This window comes from Canis lupus, chromosome 30, assembly GCF_048164855.1.
Source record: "Canis lupus baileyi chromosome 30, mCanLup2.hap1, whole genome shotgun sequence".
Lineage (NCBI taxonomy): Eukaryota > Metazoa > Chordata > Mammalia > Carnivora > Canidae > Canis > Canis lupus.
This window is the reverse complement of record NC_132867.1, coordinates 34771073-34794211: the sequence shown is the minus strand read 5'-3', so window position 1 is coordinate 34794211 and position 23139 is coordinate 34771073. Positions and strand designations below refer to the sequence as shown.

At 50.3% G+C, this 23139-nt stretch overlaps 1 protein-coding gene and 1 long non-coding RNA gene across 3 annotated transcripts; one reads left to right on the top strand and one right to left on the bottom strand.

Moving 5' to 3' along the window:
* The first annotated feature begins 370 nt into the window (after nt 1–370).
* On the top strand, nt 371–6573 carry LOC140621641 (uncharacterized). Its single transcript, XR_012021394.1, has 4 exons — nt 371–2293; nt 5695–5807; nt 5914–5979; nt 6450–6573. It is a non-coding gene; the product is annotated as an uncharacterized lncRNA (long non-coding RNA).
* On the bottom strand, nt 1519–22192 carry CHAF1B (chromatin assembly factor 1 subunit B). 2 transcript variants are annotated; one of them, XM_072806910.1, is made up of 14 exons: nt 22061–22192; nt 21402–21537; nt 20277–20409; nt 18062–18179; nt 17455–17558; nt 15295–15391; nt 13467–13551; nt 11791–11884; nt 9297–9366; nt 9106–9197; nt 6941–7103; nt 5399–5782; nt 3135–3229; nt 1519–2262 (listed from the first exon to the last, which is right to left on the bottom strand). In XM_072806910.1, exons 2-14 carry the CDS (start codon nt 21525–21527, stop codon nt 2171–2173), a joined length of 1653 nt encoding a protein of 550 aa, XP_072663011.1. In that variant the 5' UTR covers nt 21528–21537; nt 22061–22192; the 3' UTR covers nt 1519–2170. The 2 variants fall into 2 exon arrangements, with proteins under 2 accessions (XP_072663011.1, XP_072663012.1); XM_072806911.1 differs by having other exon boundaries at nt 21402–21582; nt 22061–22167.
* Between the last annotated feature and the right edge of the window lie 947 nt (nt 22193–23139).

The window sequence follows — 23139 nt, the reverse complement described above, 5'->3', positions numbered from 1 at the left end:
CAAGGACCACAGATGTGGCCGCAGGACAAAAATGAGGGAGGGGACCCGATGTGACAGCTGCACCTGCCCCTGGGGGCACACGCTTCGTCTCCCTGCTGCAGCGCCCTTGCCCTGGTGGGCGCCCTGCGGGAGGCAGCTCCCCCACAACGGCGTGGGCTCAGGGGGCCACCAGACAGTCAGTGGCACTGAGGAACAGGCAGCTGCAGGGCCCCGGCGAGGAGGCCGGTTTGACAGGGACATGTCATGAGGGGATACCGCCTGGCCCTCAGGCCAGGCTCCTTTTGCACAGGCTTCCCTACTAAACTACCCGGATGGAAGCAGACCTTTTTAAAAAGATCAGGACCCGGAGGTAACATCACCTGGGTTTTTTTTTTTTTTCCCCAACGACTTATTTATTCAGGAGACAGAGACACAGGCAGAGGGAGAAGCAGGCTCTCCGCAGGGAGCCCAATGCAGGACTCGATCCCGGGACTCCAGGATTATACCCCGGGCTGCCGGCAGGCTGCGCCACCTGGGCATCCCCATCACATGGGCTTTTATGGATGATTCTGTGATTTATATTCAGTGACAGCTGACCGACAACTAGTGATGTCTATACCGCATACTCCAGGCTGAAGGTGCTCCCCACAGGATCACACCCTGGGCCAAAGGCAGACGCTCAACCGTTGAGCCACCCAGGGATCCCGAGAGCAGAGCTTCCTTATCAGGCTGCCAATCCACGATGATGATGAGAACAAGCAAGAAAAAGCTTTCCGTGGAAGTGATTTAACCAGAAAACATCATATGCAGGGAAAGCTCTTCGCACGATTTCCCAGGCTTGGCTGGGCATCTGAATTACGTGGAGCTGTAATTACGTGGAGACCATGCCCCAGTCCCTTTAGGCCGTCCCTCCGGGGGCGGGGGTGGAGGGTACCCAGGCACCAAGACTCAGCAGACAGCGAAGGCTGAGAATCACTGGTCAAAACAGATACCGTCTGACATTTTCAAGTATCTTCACACTGAACGTGACCCACCCCCGTATCCTCACGGCTGCGCATCCGTTCACCTTCTAGTTCTCTACACTGTAAATTAACCCCCGTGTGACACCTTCGCATCTAAAAGGGAGGCAAACTCTCTTCCTGGTTAACCAGGTTATGGACCGAGTGACACATTGATCCTTTTTCCAATTTCTTCCTTTGTTGCTGCCCAGAGTTCAAAGGGGGCACATTCATTCACTCCTCAGTCACTTCCCGTCGGATCTGACCAGGGCTCCTGAAAGCTGTGATCTCTCCGAGACTGGAGAGAAATCTAGGCTTGGGAGGGTCTCACTTGCAGGACTCACGGTGTTCATTATCCCAAAGTGACTGGCATCGAGCATCACGACATTCCTCGGTGGCACCCCCTCTCCGTGAGCAGCAGCCGCGGCGCTGCACGCGACCCCGTGGGGGCCTCCTGCAGCCAGCTGCCCTGTGTGCGCCCCGGCCCATGACGCTGCTTTACTCCCCGCAGGAAGGGAGACAGAAAAGGCACAGACAGAAATTGCTATGGAAAGTTCTTTTACTCTGAAAAATCAATCTGAAAAATAAATCTATTTGGATACCAAACTGTATCTCAACTCTCTCTCCCTAAGAGGAAAAAAAAAAAAAGGTCAAGGAAATAAATATGCCCAACAGCAACCAGGCTCCTCCTGATGGTAACAGGAGGGCGGAGGCTCACCCTGACCCGGTTTTCCTGCCTTATTCTCACTAAACTTTCCAGAACAAGCATTATTACCTTTAAAATCAGAAAGCAAAAGAACTCCTAAAAATCGACTACGGGGAAATAGACCTTCTCTGACACTGTTCTCCTCTTTCTATTCCTGCCTTAGAAGCGTCCACTTGCAACCTGTCTGTACTTCCGTGTATTTTCAAGGGAGAAGTCACTGCTTCATGCAAAATAAGGTTGAACTGCTCGTTTCAGAAACTCATCAAAAAAGAGGATTTAGTCCATGAAAATGTTCACATCTCCGAGGTAAAAATGTATGTTGAATGCAAGAGCAAACACAGTTCTGGAGAAAACCTGGTCCATGCGTATCTTTAGTTACAGAGATCAATTCACGAGTGTCTGTCGGGCTCCACCTAACGCCCCTGGTCTCCAGTGTGTCCGGCCCAGCCCCCCTCTCTGTGCACACGGGGCCCCTAGATGGGTCTCCTCAGGGGTCCAGCCCTTGGGCACTGCCTTCGTGTTCGTGGAGTCGAGGCCGCTTGAGCTCCGGAGGGCTGCCGCGAGGGTCTCTGGGCATCTCTGGAATGTGAACACACACACAGGCTGGCAAGTAAGCGAACACTTCTTTAAAATTAAGAGCTGATGTTTACAGGGCGCCTGGACGGTGCACCCGGGTAAGCGTCTGACTTTTGGTTTCGGCTCAGGCTGTGAGTTCAGGGTTGTGAGATCAAACCCTGTGTTCAGCGAGGGAGTCTGCTTAAGACTCACTCTGCCCCTCCAACTGCACACACACTCAAATAAATATTTTTTAAAGATTTTATATATTTATTCATGAGAGAGGCAGAGACACAGGAAGAGGGAAAAGCAGGCTCCCTGCAGGGACCCTGATGCGAGACTCGATCCCAGGACCCCAGGATCACACTGAGCCAGAGGCAGACGATCAACCACTGAGATACCCAGGCATCCCTCAAAAAATAATTTTTTTTTTTTTAAAAAAGAACTGATGTTGACAGAATGAACTGGACAAGAAGTGAACAGCCTGGCGATCTCACCTCTCACAGGGAACAGTGGGAACTGTCTGGTGACCTTTGAGAATGTCCCAAGTTGGTGGGTGGGGGACAGTGGGTGCCGCCATCCTACAATCCCAGGACAGCCCCACAACAAAGAACTCTGCAGCCCAGGTTGTCAGCAGTGCCCAGGGGGCTGAGCCCTGACCTACAGCACCTCCTGAACCCCCATACCCCTTTACCGTAGGTGCATGGGAAGGTGGCCTCCTCCTGAGTGCACATAGGCAGCCAGAGGGGCTGAATGAGGGTCTAGTAATATGCATCCCTGCTTTCTCAGAACAGACTTAAAAGTAGATAGTTAATTTCCAAAAAACACAAAAAAGATACTAGTAACAATATATTAAACTAGTAACAGTATATTAAACTAGTAACAGTATCACTCACCTGACTGAGTTTCTTCTGCCGAAGGGGTGGAAACTACACTGGTTGGTATAGAATTCGGTGGAGTATCTGTCTTTAAGGGTATTAAGTTTATCCTCCTTGATTAAAAAAAAAAAAAAAGTAAAGGGGTACAGGGCTCATTAGTGTCACAGGAATCATTTATGAGGATACTAAGTTTCACAACTACCCAAAGGAAACATTTCAAATTTCCAGCTGATCAGACCACGCAAGGTACTGATGTGCCCACTTACCTGGCAGCCCAAGACGATGTTCACGTACTAGGTTCAATCATCACATTTACAATAGTCAAACCTTAACTAGCCATCCAAAAGATTCAAGACCGGGGCAGCCCCGGTGGTGCAGCGGTTTAGCACCACCTTCAGTCCAGGGCATGATCCTGGAGACCTGGGATCGAGTCCCACGTCGGGCTCCCTGCATGGAGCCTGCTTCTCTCTCTGCCTGTGTCTCTGCCTCTCTCTCTCTCTCTCTCTTTCTGTGTCTCTCATGAATAAATAAATAAAATCTTTATAAATAAATAAATAAATAAATAAATAAATAAATAAATAAATAAATAAATAAATAAATAAAAGTTTCAAGACCTGTGTTAATCTCCAGTGGTATGCTGAAAAGCCATGGATGCTCCATCTATACAGCGAGCAGATGTGGTTCCTACTATGGAAAGCTCCAAAACAAATAGTTATTGAAAATTAAGATTCGTGGGGCACAAACACAAAAAATTAAGATTCGGGGATTCCTGGGTGGCGCAGTGGTTTGGCGCCTGCCTTTGGCCCAGGGCGCGATCCTGGAGACCCGGGATCGAATCCCACATCGGGCTCCCGGTGCATGGAGCCTGCTTCTCTCTCTGCCTATGTCTCTGCCTCTCTCTCTCTCTGTGACTATCATAAATAAAAAATTTTTTAAAAAATTAAGATTCGATTTTAAAGTTACAGATGCAAGACGACTGCAAGAAATTAAGAGGAGGGGCAGCCCAGGTGGCCCAGTGGTTTAGCACCTGCCTTCGGCCCAGGGCATGATCCTGGAGACCTGGGATCGAGTCCCATGTCGGGCTCCCTGCATGGAGCCTGCTTCTCCCTCTGCCTGTGTCTCTGCCTGTCTCTCTCTCTCTCATGAATAAATAAATAAAATCTTAAAAAAAAAAAAAAGAATTAAGAGGGAAAGACCTTCATACCGTAAGTATTTCAAAGAACACCTTCCCACTCCCTTCACCCACCAAAACAACAACAAAAGAAAAAGGTTGCTAATCTGCAGCACTCAGATTCCAGAAGAGCCTACCATGACCAGCACTGTCAGCTTCTGCTCCCTCCCCAGGCCACCTCCTCGGGTGGTCCAGCAGAAGGGTTAGGAGGAAGGAGGACTGGGGACAGGGCTGAGCAGGGCTTAGGAGGGAGGGGGCCTGGGGACAGGGCTGGGCAGGGGTTAGAAGGGAGGGGGCCTGGGGACAGGGCTGGGCAGGGGTTAGGAGGGAGGGGGCCTGGGGACAGGGCTGAGCAGAGTCTGTGGGGTGAGGTCCCCCAACACCCCCCAGCTCAGGGAAGAGCGCTGGTGGCAGCAGCCAACAAGGGCTGTGCTGGCAGCAGGGGCCACCGTGAGGTGAGGTCTCCATGTCACCTGGAGCCCAGTATCAGGCCAGACTTCCCATGAGCCAGTCAATGGATGTCATAAAAACCAAGAGGCTACTCTGGTTTCTTACTTATTGCTCAGTGCTTGAGACGATTCTGGGCAGGAGAATGTGGGTTGGGGGGGTGGGGGATGTGCTTCCTGCCTTAAGGGGTCTCTAAATCTAACACAAAACCAAACCAAACTCCTGCAACTGAATGTGACATCTTAGGACAGAAGAAGGGCTAAAGGGACGTCCAAGGAGGACCCCAGTGTCACCAAGAACACAGATGGCTAAGGCTTTACAGCGGAAGGGAACAGCACAGGGGTGCCAAGGGCCCTGACCTCCAGGGCTGGGCTAGGGATCAGGGCTCCCAGGGCAAGGCAGGGCCTGTGGGAAAGGCCCTGGGTGGGGGGGTGAGGGGGGTAGAATCAAGTGTGTGGTGCACAGGGCTCTGGACCCTGCCCAAGAGGTGGAAATGGGACCCACCAGAGGGCTTATAAGCAGGGAGCTGGCGCTCAGGTCCCATGTTTCCGAATCTCTCTGGCAGCAAGACGGGGTACCTGTCCCGTTACAGGTTGGGGGCTTCCCACTTCTATTTTGTTTTTTAATTGCAACGACGATTTCTTCTTCCGCCCAAAGTTCTTACCGGGGTGTGGTCTTGCTCCAGGCCTGCAGTGTGTTCAGGGTGACCCTCCGGGATGGGGGTGCTTTGGGGTTCTGAGTGCTGGGCTGCAGGGCCGCCTTCTCCTCGGAAGGTGCCGCTGGGGCTGGAGGCGGTCTTGCCTGAGGCGGGGGTGTGCAGGGACTGCTGGGGTCTTGGACTTTGCTGGTGGGGGTCCCCTCTGCCAGCCTGGGTCCTGGGGAGGACCCCTGGTGCGGCTGACTCTTGGTTTTCTTTGCCGTGTCGGGAGTTCTCATGCTTAAAACCGGCTTCTCTTTCAGAGGTATTCCAAGTTCATCCTTCTCAAATGTCACAAAAGAACAGTAGCCATCGGTGGAAGAAATGGCCAGGAAGGCGCCGTCGCTGGACCTTTGTTCCCCAAACAGGAGGAAAGGTTAGAAACGGTGCTAAGTCCAGGGGCCCATCTTCTGGCTCTTTATTAGTTGGAATGTGGAAGTTCACGCTTTGTGTGCTGCTCACTCCCACCCTTTCCTTCCCAGCCCCCAGCTCGACTTTCTCAGGCACTGGCACGTCTCGGGACTGTCCTCAAAGTCACCAAATTGAAGGTGCGAGGCCCCTTTTTCCACTAACATAAGAAGAAAATTAAAGGAAGATAAAAAGTTACAAAGAACAAGAAAGAGGGGATGGGTGGGCAGGCCCAGGCTGGGGGTGGGCAGGCCCCGGCCAGAGCTGGGCGCGAGCAGGTGGCGACCAGGGAATACCCAGGGGCAAAGAGGACTGCCGGCAGAAGGGCACGGGTCTGGACGGCAGGAGCTTGCGGATGGGGGCTTCCTGCCAGAGCGCCTGGCAAGCCCCCAGCAACCAGGGAACCCAGCGGGCACCTCCCAGCTTGAGAACCAGAGGAAACCCGAGGGCCTCTGAATGGCACCCTTTAGCTATTACTGTTACAATAGGAAGTGGTATCCTAGCAAACTAGAAATGCCTTTCCCTCTCACATTAATTCCTTTCAGAAGAAATTGGTAGGGGCCCTGGGGGGGTAGCTCAGTCGGTTAAGTGACCCTTGCTTTCTGCGCAGGTCACAATCTTAGGGTCCTCGGATCAAGGCCTGCACCAGGCTCCGTGCTCAGCAGGGAATCTGCTTGAGATTCTCCCTCTCTCTCTGCCACTCCCCCCACCTGTGCTCGCACACATTCTCTCAAATAAATATTTTTAAAAAAATTTTTTTAATTTGACATAGAGCACACAAGCCCGGGGGGGAGGGGCAGGGGGAGCAGGGGGAGCCTGCTTCTTCCCACTGAGCAGGGAGCCCAACACAGGGCTTGATCCCAGGACCCTGAGATCATGACCTGAGCTGAAGGCAGATGCTGAACCAACTGAGCCAACCAGGTGCCCCTCAAATAAATCTTAAAAAAAAAAAAAAAAAAAAAAAGAAAAGAAAAGAAAGAAAGAAATTGGTAAACACGGGCCACAAAAGCCATCCATAGCACTGAAATGCTCCCTGACTCAAGGGTCTACTCCAGGACACCACACACTGTGCCTCCTGCACCCTCAACACTGGCCACTCACCAAGAAACGTCACTCAGCGTGTGGTAATGTATGTTAGACACGTAGCCAAAAGGGAACGGCTGCTGGGTGTCGTACAAGAGCACCGAGTCTTCGGAAGCCACAGCAAACACTAAGCGGTAGGGCAGGTGCACCAGCTCCACACCCGGCTCCTGTGACGGTCTGTCTGCCCGGAGGCGGAAACAAAGGTCAGAAAACAAGAAGCAAATGCAAAGGTCCCAATGGAAACAAATTCCCCCCAAAAGTCCTCTCTTGGGAGACATAAATGACATCACGTTACTGAAGGCCACTTTGGTGCATGCTTCACTAGAGTCCAGTTCTAAGGAGAACCACACATGAATCAACAAGGGTATTGGGTCTTGATCCGAGAATCGTGGGAACCAGAAGGTCCCACAAGACAGGACGTGTGACACAGGTCAGGCTAAGGAGCTGCTTTCTGATAAGGAAAAACAAGGGTCACCGAGAAAAATGTCAAATGACATTTTAATGGTCCTTCACTTAACTATATACATTCACATAAAGGATGAAGAGGTTAAAAACTGCTGCTTCCAGCCATGGAGTCACAGGGACTGGATTTACCCTCCCACCTGAAGCAAAGGAAACACCAAACAGAATATGCCAAATGATGGTTTTCAAGGCCTCAGCCATCAGGCTCTGAGGACAGTGATCCCCGAGGGAGGGGAAGTAAAGAGGAAGTCCTCCATCTGCCTCAGCTTACTGCCTGAGCTTCTAGGCCTGGGAAAGGTAGAGGAAGCCCGGCAGCCCGCAGCAGCCAGACTGAGCTGACAGGATGGAGCTGGGAGCCGGAGGGCCCAGGTGGCTGGGGTTCACAGGCAGGTCTCCAGCGGAGCACTGATGGGTGCGAGCATGTGCGGAAACCACCAGGGCAGAGCAAGAACTACAGGAAAGGGAAAGCCATTCCTGAAGCTCGCTCCAGCGTGTGAAGCTCGCACAGCCTGAAGCTGTGCCCCAGGAGAGCAGGAAACCTAGCTCTCCTGGGGCACAGATTAGAGTACTTCAGGCTGCTTTGCTTCAGTAGTGGGGAAATGAGCTGTAGACCAAATGCTGCTGGTCCGGCCGAATGAAAGGCAGCAGCATGGTGCCTCCAAGGCACTTCACTGCATCTCACAATAAGCTCAAGAACATCTGTAGAAATATATCCAGCATCCACGAAAGGCACCGTCACGATGTCTGGCATCTAACAGAAAATTACCAGGCAAGCAAAGAAGAAAATGTGACCCATACGAGAGGGGAAGAAAAATCAGAGCCAATCCTTTGTACACAAAGACATTAAGAGTCATTACAAAAACTGTATTCCAGGGTGCCTGGGGGGCTCAGTTGGTTGAGCAACTGCCTTCAGCTCAGGTCATAATCCTGGGGCCCTGGGATCGAGTCCTGCATCGGTTCCCTGCTCAGTGGGGACTCTGCTTCTCCCTCTGCCTCTGCACTCCCACTGCTCATGCCCCGTCTCTCTCAAATAAAATCTTAAACTGTATTCTATCTACTCAAGAAACAAGAGGAAAGATGGAGCATGTTTAATAGAGACGCGGAATATGTAATGCAGAAAACTGAGGTACCAAGAGGGGAAAAAGCAAGCAGACAGATCACCAGCAAGCCAGGGAGTAACGTCAAATGGCCTAATGCAAGTGTAGGTGGCATCCTTGGTGAAGAAAAAAAATATTTGAAGCTATAATGGTAAAAATTCCCCAAATGTGATAACTGTAAACCTATAGGTCTAAGAGTTCAACAAACTCCGTGCACAAGAAATCAGAGGAAACCACACCAAGATGCATCATAATCCGACTGCTTAAAGCCATGGACAAGATCTATTTAGATGGAGGGGGAAAAAGAAACCCTAAAAAATGAAAATCCAATTCATATATAATTTTACAGCATAGGAAAAATGAATGGCATTCGACCTGCTTCGGTAGAAGAATAAAAGTACTTTTATTCCTTTAAAGTTTAAGTGAAAAAAGGGTATTCTGGACAAGGCAAAAAAAAATGGACACGTTTTTGATAACACTGTCTTTGCTCCAGCTTTTCCAAGTTAACTAAACTGAACCAAACCCACATACCTTTCCCCACAAGATAAAACCCCAATCACGACCCCACACCCCGGTGACCTACCTCAGAGAAAACAGAACACGACTACTGTGGTTCTGACGTACCTGTTTCCACCACTGGCCTCAACTCAAAGTAGACGGGACAGCAGCGAACAGCGAGCGTCGCCTTGCCAGGGCATGGAAGGTGAGCAATAGGCCTGCAAGATTGGTCATGACCTTCTTAGAAAGGGCACTGTTACTCACCACAAAGCAAAAAAGAAAGGGCAAACATCTCAACTCTTTCTTCAATTGCGTACCTTTTAAGATTTTTCCTGGAGAAAACATAAGTCGTATTTGTTACGTTTTCGCCAGATTCCACACACCCAGCTGGGGAAGCAGGGACAGGGAGAAAAGGCAAGATTTTATTAGACTGAAGAAGATAAACTCACGAGCATGCAACCCTGGCTTGTAAAATCTTTTCCCCGCTCGCTGTATGCCCTGGACAATGTTTTTGTGACTGAGGACAAATACAAATGGTCCCAGTCTGGGCTCAGCTCTTACTCCAGCTCTACCCACCTGTCACCTCCCCGCCCCACCCCCAGGTGACCCCACCACTCGGCATGGCTCCAGGCCTGGGGAGGAAGAACGGGAGCAGGGGGGCCTTGCTATGGGAGACCTCTGCCCTCTGCTCGGGAGGCCGGCCACTTCCTGCTGGAGAAACGCTCTCATTAGATCCCCAGGCTCTGTCCCTTGGATTTGAGTGTGGCTGCCAGCCAGAGCCTGTGACTCGTTTTTCCCACCTGCCTGGTGGAGCCAGGAGGCTGCAGGGGGGGACCCAGGCCTCTGCCACAGCCCCAGCCCCCTGCAGCGGCTCACCTTCCTCTAGAGAGAACCAACATTCGAGCTCTTCTACACGCACCCTGGGTTCGTCCTTAAAACCAGGCCAGACCCAGCCAGAGAAGGACCGTCAACCACAGCTGCCCTTGGACACCTCTTTCTTGATCCACACACACATGTAGCCTCACAAGTGACCTCCTCATCTCCACCAGATGGGGGCACGGGGCAGAGACCCCATCAGCACTCTTTCTACTCTCTCCCCACCCAGCCCACCCTCCCATCCCCACGTGACCCATTTGAACAAACCAGGGATCCTCTCCCCCATTCTTCCACACTCACACAACCATTGCAACCAGTTACAACTCAACTGCACATCGATTCATACAGTAGAGTCTCCCCGAGTAGACAGACTGTCTCCCTGAGACGGGGTCTTGTTTACGCCTCTCCTGATGTTGCTCGGCCCAGGTGCCTACTCACGAAAGCTAACCTGGGTGATGCATCCTCTTCCTGGCTGCCTGACAGTCACATGAAAATACCATAATCCATTCACCCGTCTTTCCATCAGTACTGTCTTTCCACAACCACAAACAACACTTGCAGTAAGCATGGTTGACAATGTACTTTTTCTATTACATTTTCATAAAGACCGAGTCTAGGATGAGGGGCAGATGGGCTGACGGGAATGTGCCTTTAATGGTGACCAGACTGTTTCCTGAAAAGGCTGTGAACAATTCACATTCCCACCAGCAGTACCCACACTCTGCTTGCCCATCAGCAGTAGATATTTTCATTTTTCTAGTCTGAAAAGAACAGAGAGGTACCTAATCGTAGGTCACTTTACTTTCTATTTCTCTATCATTGAGTCTCCGAACCTTTTCCTGTGTGTGAACACGCAGATCTGCTCTTCCACAAACTGCCTTTTTGTATATACATATTTTTTCTTCTGGATTTTTCTTTTTTTTTTTTCTCATCAATTTGGAAGAGCCCCTGTATATATATATACATAAGCTCTCTCTTGCCTATACAGTAAACAGTATTTTCCAGTTATTTTTCGGCAGGTTGTGCTTCCTGGGTCTTCACCATACGAAGATTCCCTAGTCTAACGCACTCAAAAAGGCCTATCGTTTAAGAGCTTCCGGGTTTCCAGTCTTAAGCTGGTCCCTGTCCTAGGACGTCCTCCTATGTTTTCACCTTTTATATTTAAGTATTAAATAACATGGAATTGATCTTTATACGTAAGTGAAGGATCCAATATCATTTTCTTCCAGGTAGCTGGACATTCCAGCACCATTCACTCAATAATTCATTCTTCCCACCGAAATACCACCCAAGTCAGACAGTAAATTCCTTTGATCTCAGGACTGATTCTGAATTTTCTGTTCTGGCCCACCCATTTGTTTATTCCTGTACTAATAACCATATTGATTTGCTAATAGTAGCGCCACAGGATCTGCTGACATTTGGTCAGGCAGACGGCTGCTCAAGTATTATTATTTTTCAGACTTTCAAAACTATTCTTGGAGTGCCTGGGTGGTTCAGTCGCTTAAGTGTCCGACTCTTGATGTTGGCTCAGGTCGTGATCTCAGGGTCGTGAGATTGAGCCCCACATGGGGCTCTGTGCTCAGCGAGGAGTCTGCCTGAAGATTCTCTCCTTCTGCCTCTCCCCCAGCTCACGCTGTCTCTAGCACTCTGAATCTCTAAACGGATAAATAAAATCTTAAAAAAAAAAAAGGGCAGCGGGGTGGCTCAGCAGTTTAGTGCCACCGTTGGCCCAGGGCATGATCCTGGAGACTTGGGATCCAGTCCCGCATCAGGCTCCCTGCATGGAGCCTGCTTCTCCCTCTGCCTGTGTCTCTGCCTCTCTCTCTCTCTGTGTCTCTCACAAATAAATGAACAAATTCTTAAAAAAATAATAAAAAAATTAAAATAATTTTTAAAAATAAAAATCTTAAAAAAAAAAAAAAAGGCACCCACCTGGTGTGAGAAGCAAAGATCCATCAGGGGTGAAACTAAGTCTACGAAAGAATGACTTCATGCTGTCGTCATGAAACATCCGGTAACTTCTTGCCTGCACCACACAAGTTTAAACATTAGTCCAAATCTTTACACTCACAAGAAAAGCTTACCAATTCCTTTTTATCTTACATAGTATCATTTACTACTCACATAATAATAGATTAAATAGATCACAAATCGAACAACCACTTAAGACTACAAGAGCAGGGCTGCCTGGGCGGCTCAGTCAGATAAGGGTTCATAAGGGTTCGACTCTTGATGTTGGCTCCGGTCATGATCTCAGGGTGGGGAGATCGAGCCCCGTATCTGGCTCTGTGTGCAGTGGGGAGTCTGCTGGAGATTCTCTCTCTCTCTGCCCCTCCCCACCCTCCCCAACTCTGTAAAATAAAAAAATCCTTAAAAAAAAATTATTCATGAGAGACAGAGAGGCAGAGACATAGGCAGAGGGAGAAGCAGGCTCCCTGCAGGGAGCCCGATGTGGGACTCAATCCCCATACCCTGGGATCATGAGCTGATCATGAGCCGAAGGCAGATGCTCAACAACTGAACCACCCAGGCATCCCATAAATAAATCTTTAAAAAAAAAAAAAAAGGCCTGCAAGAGTAATCCCTCATAAAGACCAACTGCCATTGTGTTAAAGAAAGCTGTGTGTGCTTACGAGTCTACGTGTGTGTGGAGGGCTCTACAGTTATCTTTGTAAAAAGCCTCTGTGACAACACAGCACACTGTCAACAGCGGTTTGTCTAGAGAATGAGACTGGGGGGGAAAGCCAGACGATGACTGGGCGCCCTTTGCTATCTGTGTCCATTTAGAACCTCCAAGCTAATGAACACTTCGTCTAGAGAAAACAGTCCGCTACTGAACTGATAATCCTCTTCTCAAACATGTCTTGAACACCTGTGTGGGACAGTTCTTGCTCCCACTCGCTTACACGTGATAAACGTTAAGCATTTAGGTCTCCAGGACCCAAAGACCCAGCATCACCGTCCTTACTGTGGGTGAGCTCTCCCGTGTGGCCAGCTCACGGCCCACCTGGCCTTGGCCGGCTGCCTGAGGACTGGGTTTGCACCGTATCCCTTCTTTGTTCCCTTCTGCCTAAGTGCCTGCGTCTGTCATCTTGATTCCTCTACGACCACTGGCCGGGTCTCTGCTGTCTGCTAGCAACATTCTCTCCATACCGGCCAAGATGGCATACTGCCTCCCACCAGGCAACCCGATGCTTGACCCACCTGCCTTCCTGTGGCACAGTGCCGGGGTCCCCCGAGGTCAGAAGTTCTCGACCCTCACTACACCTCAGAATCCCAGACACCCTGCCCACTTCAAGTCAAGTGAATCACATCTAGGGGGACGGGGACCTATGTGTCTTCATGCTTCCGGGTGACTCCACAGTGAGCCAGGGTTGAACAAACACCTCCATCCACCATCAGTGGCTCTCCCCTGGCCCCCAGATGTCCCCAGTTCCACACAGATCAGCCCAACGGCCTAACCGAGCCTCGACTGGATCTGAGGAAGCACTTGGTAGCTCAAGGGTCATGGGCCTGAGACCAGTGGTTCAGCCGTAAGATGCAGAGGTGCTCGTGACTTTCTAAGTCTCAACTGAAGCACAGCTTAAAGTAGCTCAAATATTTGATACCTCTCCTTCAGCCCCTACTCCAGACAGCATTTTTGAGACGTTAAAAGCCACACGTTTCTTCTGGGTGCTGTATACCCTCAGGATCCTAAAGGAAGAAGAAGAATCTGAGTGACCTCTTCTGGTGAATGAAGTGTTCCACACAGAAGCAATCTAGCATCAAAACCGAAGACCCACTAAACAGTGTCAGCCTGTAAGACCACTTACAGTGACTGTCACACTGTCACACGTTAACTAATTATGACAGAAGCAAACCACCCAAGGGAGGTCACTAGTGAAAGTGAGGAAAGAGGTCATAACTTCATTTTTTTAGTGAATATTCCAATTTGTCAAGGAAGATGTACTTTAGGCCTGGCCTTTTCAGGCCTCGGACACTGGGCCCAGGGACAATTTGTAGGACCGCAGTGACTTTTATTTTGTGTCAAATGGTCTCGCCTCCAGGGATTTGCAAGAGTAAGGTAAACAGCAGCAGATAAATTTGGTTGTTGCTAATTCATATTATTCCCACTTAGCTAATCAGATCGTTTCAACTCCTGATTGCCTGAATAAAACACACAGATCAGAAAATAAGTGCACATACAATTTAGCAGTGTTTATTTTCCATAGCATCTCCTAACTCTTCCACATTGCTGGGCCATCTGAAATCAGAGGTGATTAAAAGTAGTCGGATAAATACTCAAAAGGGCTACTTCAACTGATGAATAAAATATCTAGCACCTCTGATTTTTAGTTCTTTGTTCCAAGAACACAATGAAATACATGACACCAGTAAACACAGCAGTAAAACCTCCTTTCAAAAAAGGCAAAACAGGGGCGCCTGGGTGGTTTAGTCCATTAGGTGTCTCTTCAGCTCAGGTCATGATCTCAAGGTTGGGATTGAGCCCCACATCGGGCTCCCTGTTCAGTGGGGAGTCTGCTTCTCCCTCTGCCCTTCCCTCTGCTCATGCTCCTGCTCTCGCTCTCTCTCTCTCAAGTAAAGAAATTTTTAAAAATATATATGTCTTTTTTTTAAAAGAAAATATTCTATGTCTACATTAATATAAGTAGAGTCATTAAAATCACTGCAGTAGTGAATTATAATCAGAAAACGAAACGGGAGTGTTTCGCTGGCTGGCTCATCCAGTGGAGCATACGACTCGATCTCAGGGTTTGTGAGTTTCAACCTAGCGCAGGGTGTAGACATTACTTAAAAATAATTCTTGGGATCCCTGGGTGGCGCAGCGGTTTGGCGCCTGCCTTTGGCCCAGGGCGCGATCCTGGAGACCCGGGATCGAATCCCATGTCGGGCTCCCGGTGCATGGAGCCTGCTTCTCCCTCTGCCTGTGTCTCTGCCTCTCTCTCTCTCTCTCTGTGTGTGTGTGACTATCATAAATAAATAAAAATTAAAAAAAAAAGAAGTCTTTAAAAAAATAATAATAATAATTCTTAAAAAAGAAAGAAGAAAAAAAAAAAAAAAGAAAGAAAGAAGAAAAAAATATCGAACCCTACTGCTAAGTACCCCTTCTTGCATAAGTCATATTTACAAAACACCTTTTCTTTAAAAACTGCCCACGAAATTCAAATGTAATTCAAAGCTCTCTATGCATTCATTCACCCATTCAATAAAGATTTACTAAGCACTGAATATAAGGCGCCTACCCTAGTTAGTTTCCAATTTCTTGTTATGGCCTAAGAATAATAGTAAAAACCAAATGCTTTATATGAAACCAAGAACACAGATAGATGGATGGATAGATGAATCAAACCTAGACTTTGCCTTATTATTAGTTAAATGGTGATGAAAACAGCTTTGCAGAAAATTTCAAGCCAACAGAGAAGACGACAGACGCACCTGTCACAGCTCAGGGTAGCAACATACTGACCCAAGGGGTCCCAGGTTACTCCTTGGACATAACTTTTATGTTCATTAAAGATGGAGAGCTTTTGTCCTGTGAACAAAGCACACAACAGCATTGCCAGAACCTACTCAAGCACAAGTGGAGTAAACGAAGCATTGCGCCCTTTATACCACTGCACTGTGTTGCAGCCGGTGACGGAGCCTCTGCTCTGCAGTCTGTGTCAGGCTCTGGGAAGAGAGAGAGGACCCCACACAGTCCCTACCCTCAAGGAGCCCGCAGCTTCGGGGGAGACACACACCCATCAGCGGGCAGCACAGTATACAGACGGGCGGCTGGTGAGGGTCAAGAAGGGGACCGGCCGAGTTGAGCTATCCGGGTGGGCAGGATGCAGGGGATCATGAAGCAGCAGGTACTGTAAGCAGATCTGGGGGGCCAGCAGCTTAGGCACGTGGAGCAATGTGTCAGGGAGACTTCTAGAGGGTTACAAACAAGGCCAAAATGGCAAGACATGGAGGACAGGAGGTATATGACCGCGAGCCTTGTGTACAAGGAAAAGGTTCTAGGAATTCATGGTGTGGCCGAGACAGACACCCAGATGGAAAGGAACTGGCATGATGAAGATGAAACTGAGGTTCAGGGCACCTGGGTGGCTCAGTGGTTGTGCATCTGCCTTCGGTTCAGGGCGTGATCCCAGGGTCCCTGGGATCGAGTCCCACATCAGGCTCCCTGCAGGGTGCCTGCTTCTTCCTCTGCCTGTGTCTTTGCCTCTCTCTGTGTCTCTTGTGAATAAATAATTAAAATCTTTAAGTAAAAAAATAAAAATAAAAAAAAAATAAAAAAAAATAAAATCTTTAAGTAAAATAAAATAAACCAGTAATGCACAAAGATTACCTGGATAAAAAGAGGAGGGAGGCATGAAGCCCTGGCCATTCAAAAAAACAAAAACAAAAAAAGCCCCCTAAACCCTCTCCTCTGAAAAGGGATCTACACTCGCTCACTCACCTCCCCCTATTTCTCCTCCTCCTCTCAGCCCTCTGCAGTCTGGTTCTGCTCCCCTCCAAGAGTTGCCCCTGACCCTGTGACCCACCCGATGTCCATGATGTGCAGTAGGTGTGCTTTGGGCTAACTTCCCCCCACCCCCAGCCTTCCTGCAAGTCTTTTTGGGGAGTCTGGGATATTAAGGTGGGTGATGACATCTCTCCAAACATCCTCTGAGATTTACCAGAGAGGCTTTTAACCCACAACTGCAGTCACCCAGCCGGTGCGTGAGTGTGTGGGGGTCTCTGAAGGACTTCGTAATCGACCTGCCCGGGGACTCTAGCGGCTATGTGCAGGGCCCTTGCACCTGCTGCTCCCACTGGCCTGAGCCTCTTCCCCAGAGTAACCCCCATGCCTTGCTTCCCTGAGTCGTGCTCCTTGAGCTTGGAGATGCCTCCCAGCGCTATCCTACTGACGCCACACTGGTCTGGGTCACAGAGTGGATAACCAGAGGTGCAGCCAGCACAGGGGGAGGCCTACTCCACCCCGACTCCCTCCCAGGGCTCTCGAGCTGGGGAGGATCAGCAGCCTGCACACCACACAGGAGCAGGGCAAGCCTCTTGCCTGGGAGGAAACATCAAGGTCGAGTAATGGTCTGTAGAGGGGCAAAAACAGGCTGGCATTAGCCACTAACTTGCTTTTGGCCTTTTGCTGCCATTTTTAGAACTTTCCACATGTCTACTATCTTCCTAATCAGAGAATAAGTTCTGTGAATGAGGGAGGCACCTTGGCCATCCTTGATCTCAGACAGGCACCTGATCCTACCTATCCCAACATGGAGCATTCAAGGGCCCATCGATTACGACAACGTGCTAAATGTGCAAGATCCTGAGTTCCACGAAGGCAGGCATGAGCCCTGCCCCCAGCATGTCTGCACCCCCACGCAGACGGGATGGACCTTGCTTGGGCACCAGGGCTAAGCCGCTTCCACTCTGACTGGGACCCTAAAATAGAGTTGGATCCACAACACATGGGCATCCTCAAGTGCTGAGCCAGACACCTTATTCCAATTCACTAGGAAACTCTTCCTATGTCTTTAAAGATAAAGCATGTTAGACTTTTTAGCCACGTGGAATATTCCTTCCCCCTGACAATAAGAGAAACGTGTCAGCTACCTTTACTGACGTCCCATATGATGGCCGTGTTATCCACAGAGGCAGAAGCCATTAAATTCCCGTCAGCTGCCCAGCAAATGTCATACACATCTTCTAAGTGGCCCCTGGAATCCGAAGAGGAGGGGAAAAGCAAATCTCGTCTTAATGAGAGAAAAAGGCATAAAAAGTCTACAGGCAACCTCAGAGACCATGGATTAGGATTTCAGAAATTTCCACTGGAACTACATTACCCGCAGCTACGATCTGCTACACCTTCAGGGGGTAGTCGTATCTTTATAATGAATTCAATCTAAGGAAAATTTTACAGCAGAAATAAAACCCATTTTGGGGCACTTGGGTGGCTCAGTGGGTTAAGTGTCAGACTCTGGGGTTTGGGCTCAGGTCAGGATCTCAGGGTCGTGAGATCGAGCCCTGCGCTGGGCTCCAAGCTGGGTGTGCAGCCTGCTTGAGATTCTCCTTCTCTTTTACCACCCACTCCCTCTCTAAAAAAAGAAAGATAAGTAAAGAAAAGAAAAAAGAACTCTTGTGAGTTCAAGACCCAATGCATGTAGTTGAATCCATTTAGAGATGTCAGATAAAGCACTCGTCTAGCCCCTCCCCAAGTTACCTCAGGGTTTTCACAACAGTCCAATTCTCCTTATTCAGCTGAGCCTCATCCTCATCCTGGAAAGCAACCTGTTCTGGCTCCTTGTTGTCATTCACCTTCCACAACAGAATGACAGCATCTGCGGAGCAATTTGGTTACAGATGAGCCATGGTTTTTGCAGGCTCCCTCCTTTCTGGGCTGCTACGGTGTTAAAACCCTAGTTACGGGCAGCCCGGGTGGCTCAGCAGTTTAGCACCGCCTTCAGTCCAGGGCGTGATCCTGGAGACCCGGGATCGAGTCCCATGTCGGGTTCCTTGCAGGGAACCTACTTTTCCCTCTCCCTGTGTCTCTGCCTCTCTCTCTCTCTCTCTCTCTCATGAATGAATAAATAAAATCTTAAAAAAAAAAAAACCAAACCCTAGTTACATTGTCCAACAGATACTGTGGTCACAATGAGTGACTTGTAAGAATCTGGACAATCTGCCTTCTAATCTAAAACTCCAAAATCAAACTGATACCCGATCAGAGCTATACAAAGGCCTATTAAACAGAAGGGTCCCCAGGCCAGCAAAATACCGCTGCAGAGCAGCTGACTATGTTAACACATCCTAAGGCATAACCCAGGAGCAGCTGAATAGGCGGAAACAAAGAGCCACCAAGCAAGGACTGGCAAATCGTTCCCAGCTATGTCCGCAGGCCTTAGCATCTAGACTCCTCAGCTACCCCATCTGTAAAATGCATACCTACCTCACGGACTATCTAGAGTCTAGAGTATTGTCTACTCTGTCTAGAGTATTCGATAAGTTAATATGTATGAAGCACAACATGATGCCTAGCACACAGTGAGCCCACGGACACATCAGATATCTCAGCCTGTTGTCATCAATTGTCTGGGGGCTCTAACTCCCTGTGCTGGGACCCCAACTCACCACACAAGTCGGAGCCCCGTGCAGCTTCGCTCTGAGTGCCAGCAGGACAGTGACTGAGCTGGCTGTATGGGCACAAGTGTGCTCACGCTAAGCTGTAATCCTGGGAGCTGGGTGAAGAGATCAGCCTCGACATTGACAGGTGGACACTCTCCACTGCTAACAGCAGGTTTCTGACCCTCTAGGGCCAAAGGACTTGGCAAAACGAGAGCTCCCCTGTGCAACCTCACAGAAGATAGCCTGCCAGCCTCCCCCAGTGACGCTCCCCACCTTCCATCTCTCTGTGCCACACACTCTGGACATTGTGGCACTGGACTTAACCAGATCTCTTTCTTCCTTCTGCAAACAAAAACCTGTGATGTGTTTTATTTTGTACTAACTTCTAGACTGTTTCGGTGTCAAAACACAGTAAAAAAGATTTACTTTTTTTTGTAGTAGTTTAATGCCATTTAAACACAAGCAGAAAATATGAATCATTCTACTTCCACCAAGCAAACATAAATTAGAGGGCCATTCAGATAATACTCCGTCAGGTGAATTAATTAATTACACAGAGGGGATCCCTGGGTGGCTCAGCAGTTTAGCCCCTGCCTTCAGGCCAGGCTGTGATCCTGGGGTCCCAGGATCGAGTCCCACATCAGGCTCCCTGCATGGAGCCTGCTTCTCCCTCTGCCTGTGTCCCTGCCTCTCTCTTTCTCTCTCTCTCTCTAGACAATACTCTAGACTCTGTGTCTCTCATGAATAAATAAGTAAAATCTGTAAAGAAATTAATCACACAAAGACATGGGAAAGACTATGATCACTTGGATACTAAACCAGCAATCAAACAAGGCCAGGAGGGCTGCATTGGGACTTTGACAAAATGGTAAGCACCTTCCTACTGGTCCCTACGAGTGGGGTGGAGGAGCGGCCATTTATAAACAGCTCTGCTCAGGTTAAGCTTTTGGTCCTCCATCCCCTCAAGCTCCTCAGAACGCTATTTTACTGAACTATCTAAATGATGGATTGAGGGTGCCTGGATAGCTTAGTCTGTTAAGTGTCTGCTTTCAGCTTAGGTCATGACCCCAGAGTCCTGGGATCCAGTCCGACATCATCCGGAAACTTGCTTCTTCTTCTACCCCTCCCCCCTGCTCATCAACTCCCTCTCTCTCTCTCAAAAATTTTTTTTAAAAAAATAAATAAATGACGGATCAAGAGGTCAAGTGACCTCAAAAATCAAAAAGCGTACCTAGCTCAGATCTCACTATTTAACACGAGACAGAACGGTATCTGGTTTCTAAGGAATTGTGAAGGATAATACTAATACTCACCATCTCCTCCTGATGCTAAAATTTCCCCATTTGGAGAAAAACGCACGACATTGACAGCTTTGGTATGGCGAGCAAGGTTGGACAAAAATTCAACAATGGCCTTTCCATCGGGTCCTTTTTCCACCTTCCAGATCTGTTGATAACCAAAACGTTCATTCCGAGACACACAGAGTGAACACCTACCACACTGTTAAACACTATAAACACTTACCAAAACAATACCAGGCTAGTTTTTGGGAAGGAAATAGCTTTTCTTTGGATACACGTAAAATGGAATTTCCATCTGATATGTCGACAGTCCCACGACTTGCTACCCTCCCTCCTACCTCTTTCTGGGGCCAAGTGTTCCCACTAGGAACTGGCTCAGGATTTTTTTTTTATATATATATACAAAATTTATTTATTTATTTATTTATTTATTATAGTCACACAGAGAGAGAGAGAGGCAGACACATAGGCAGAGGGAGAAGCAGGCTCCATGCACCGGGAGCCCGATGTGGGATTCAATCCCGGGTCTCCAGGATCGCGCCCTGGGCCAAAGGCAGGCGCTAAACCGCTGCGCCACCCGGGGGATCCCTGGCTCTGGATTCTAAACCGATCTGCATCGGAGGCACCTGGGTGGCTCAGTTGGTTGAGCACCTGCCTTTGGCTCAGGTTGTGATCCCAGCCTGCTTCTCCCTCTCTCTCTGCGTCTCTCATGAATAAATACATAAAATCTTTAAAAAAAAAATAAAAATAAAAATAGGGCAGCCCGGGTGGCTCAGCGGTTTAGCGCTGCCTTGAGCCCAGGGCCTGACCCTGGAGTCCCAGGATCGAGTCCCACGTCGGGCTCCTTGCATGGAGCCTCCCTCTCCCTCTCTCCCTCTCTCATGAATAATTAAATAAAATCTTAAAAAATAATAATAATAATCAAATAAGGAGCATGCAGTGTATCCATCTAGGAAGCACTGGCCAAGGAATAAAGCTTTCTTGTGCCCTCACGGTTCAGTCGCGGGCCTGAGAACCGGTCTGCAGCCTGGGCTCGGGGGCAGGGCGGCCTGAGTCTGCAGACACAGGTTTTGAGCACAGGAAGGGAGGCCCTAGGGCGCTTCAGCGGGGCCTCCCCGGCCCGCCCCGGCCGCTCACCCTGACGGCGGTGTCCACGCCCGCCGACGCCAGCCTGTGGATCCTGCCCGCCGCGCCGTGCTGGAAGTCCAGGCTGTACACCGGCTCCTTGTTGTGCCAGGCTATTTCGCAAGTGATGACTTTCATGCTGCCGGGTCTGGAAGGGGCCGAAACAAATCCGCCCCCGAAGGCGGAGGAAACGCTGAAAGCCGTCGGGGATGAAGGGAGTGTTAGCGGGGGGCAGGCGCGGGGGGCCCGCTCGGCAGTCAGGGCGCCGGGGACCGGGACGGGGACGGGTGGCAGCGTCGCCCTCTCCCCGAACCCCTCCGCAAGGGCACCTGGGCCGGGGAGCCGGGGAGCCGGGGAGCCGGGCCGAGGGAATCCCGGGCCCCGCCCTGCTGCGCAGCCGCCCCGCTCCGTGGGCCCGGGGCGCTCCCGGGGAGCCAGGCGCCGCCCGGGCAGGGGCTGGGGCTGCGGCCGCCGCGGGGAGGGGCTCCCGGAGCGCTCGGGAAGCCGAGACCGGGCCCGGCCGGGAGGAGGCCGCACGGCGCCGCCCGAACGCGCGCCGCCCCGCAGCTCCGCCCGGCCCCCGCCGCCCGCCCTCAGCGAGACCCTCTCGCCGCCCGTGCGGCCCCAACGGGAGGCCGGGGGCCGCGGGAGCCAGCGCCCGGGAGCAGTACCTGCAGGGCCGCGGTCGCTCGGCTGCGCCTCCAGCTCCCGCCGCCGCTTGCGCTTCTTCCCGCGCGCCACAGGCCCCGCCTCCGCGAGGGCGGGACTTGCGCGGGGCCCGCCCCTTTGTGGGAGGGGCTATCCTCCCGCCCCGCCCCCTTGTGGGCGGGGTCACTCGGCGCTCCGCCCCCTGCCCCGGCCCGCGGGTGCTCGGAATCCCCGCCGACTCCCGCCGATATAATTACGTGCACGACCGAGGCCTCGCGGGGAGGAGTGGATGAGTTCATCGACCCATTCATTCAATCATTTCTTCCCTTCTCCATGAGTTCTTTCAGCAGACATTTACTGGGCATCTGCAGGATGCTGGACCCTATTCCGGTGCTGGATAATAGGGTTTTTTTTAATTTATTATTATTTTTTTTAATAGGGTTTTTTTTTAAAGATTTTTTTTTTTATTCATTCAGGATGAGACACACACACACACACACACACACACACAGAGGACACAGGCAGAGGGAGAAGGAGAAGCAGGCTCCCTGCAAGGATGCCTGATGTGGGACTCGATCCTGGGTCCCCAGGATCACGCCCTGGGCCAAAGGCAGGTGCTAAACCGCTGAGCCACCCGGGCTGCCCTCCGGTGCTGGATATGCAGTGAGACTTACCCTCCGGGAGTTCACAATCCAGTAGAAGGAAGAGTGGTCCTATCACCCAGGTGGGGAGGCTGGAACTCTGAGACCCGCCGATGACCATCCCTTCTGTCACAGGTGCTCTTTCACAGCGAGTGTCTGTGACCTGCATCAGGCCCCGTCGCCCTCTCTGGAGTTCCAAGCATCAGTAAAACACAGAGAGTGTTTACGGGCCTCCTGTAGTCAGGTACATTTTTTAAATGTAACTTTAAAAAAAAAAGTGTGGAGGGAAAAAGGGAGTGTGGAAGGAACAACGTGCTCTCTACAGTTCCGAGGGCGCGCTTATTTTGGATTTGAAGGCTCAAGGCAAGTTTGAAGAGAAGAGGGCATTTAAAATGGGCTTGGGGGGTATCTGGGTGGCTCAGTGGTTGAGTGTCTGCCTTCGGCTCAGGTCGTGATCCCAG

Bases quoted from the DNA above. Each gene is read 5' to 3' on its own strand.
- CHAF1B (XM_072806910.1), bottom strand. From the start codon at position 21,527: ATGAAAGTCATCACTTGCGAAATAGCCTGGCACAACAAGGAGCCGGTG. The intron at 18,180-20,276 runs GTGAGTATTAGT...ATTGCTCCGCAG, and splicing joins TTTAGCATCAGGAGGAGATG to ATGCTGTCATTCTGTTGTGG. The intron at 3,230-5,398 runs GTAAGAACTTTG...TTTTTAATCAAG, and splicing joins TGGAGCAAGACCACACCCCG to GAGGATAAACTTAATACCCT.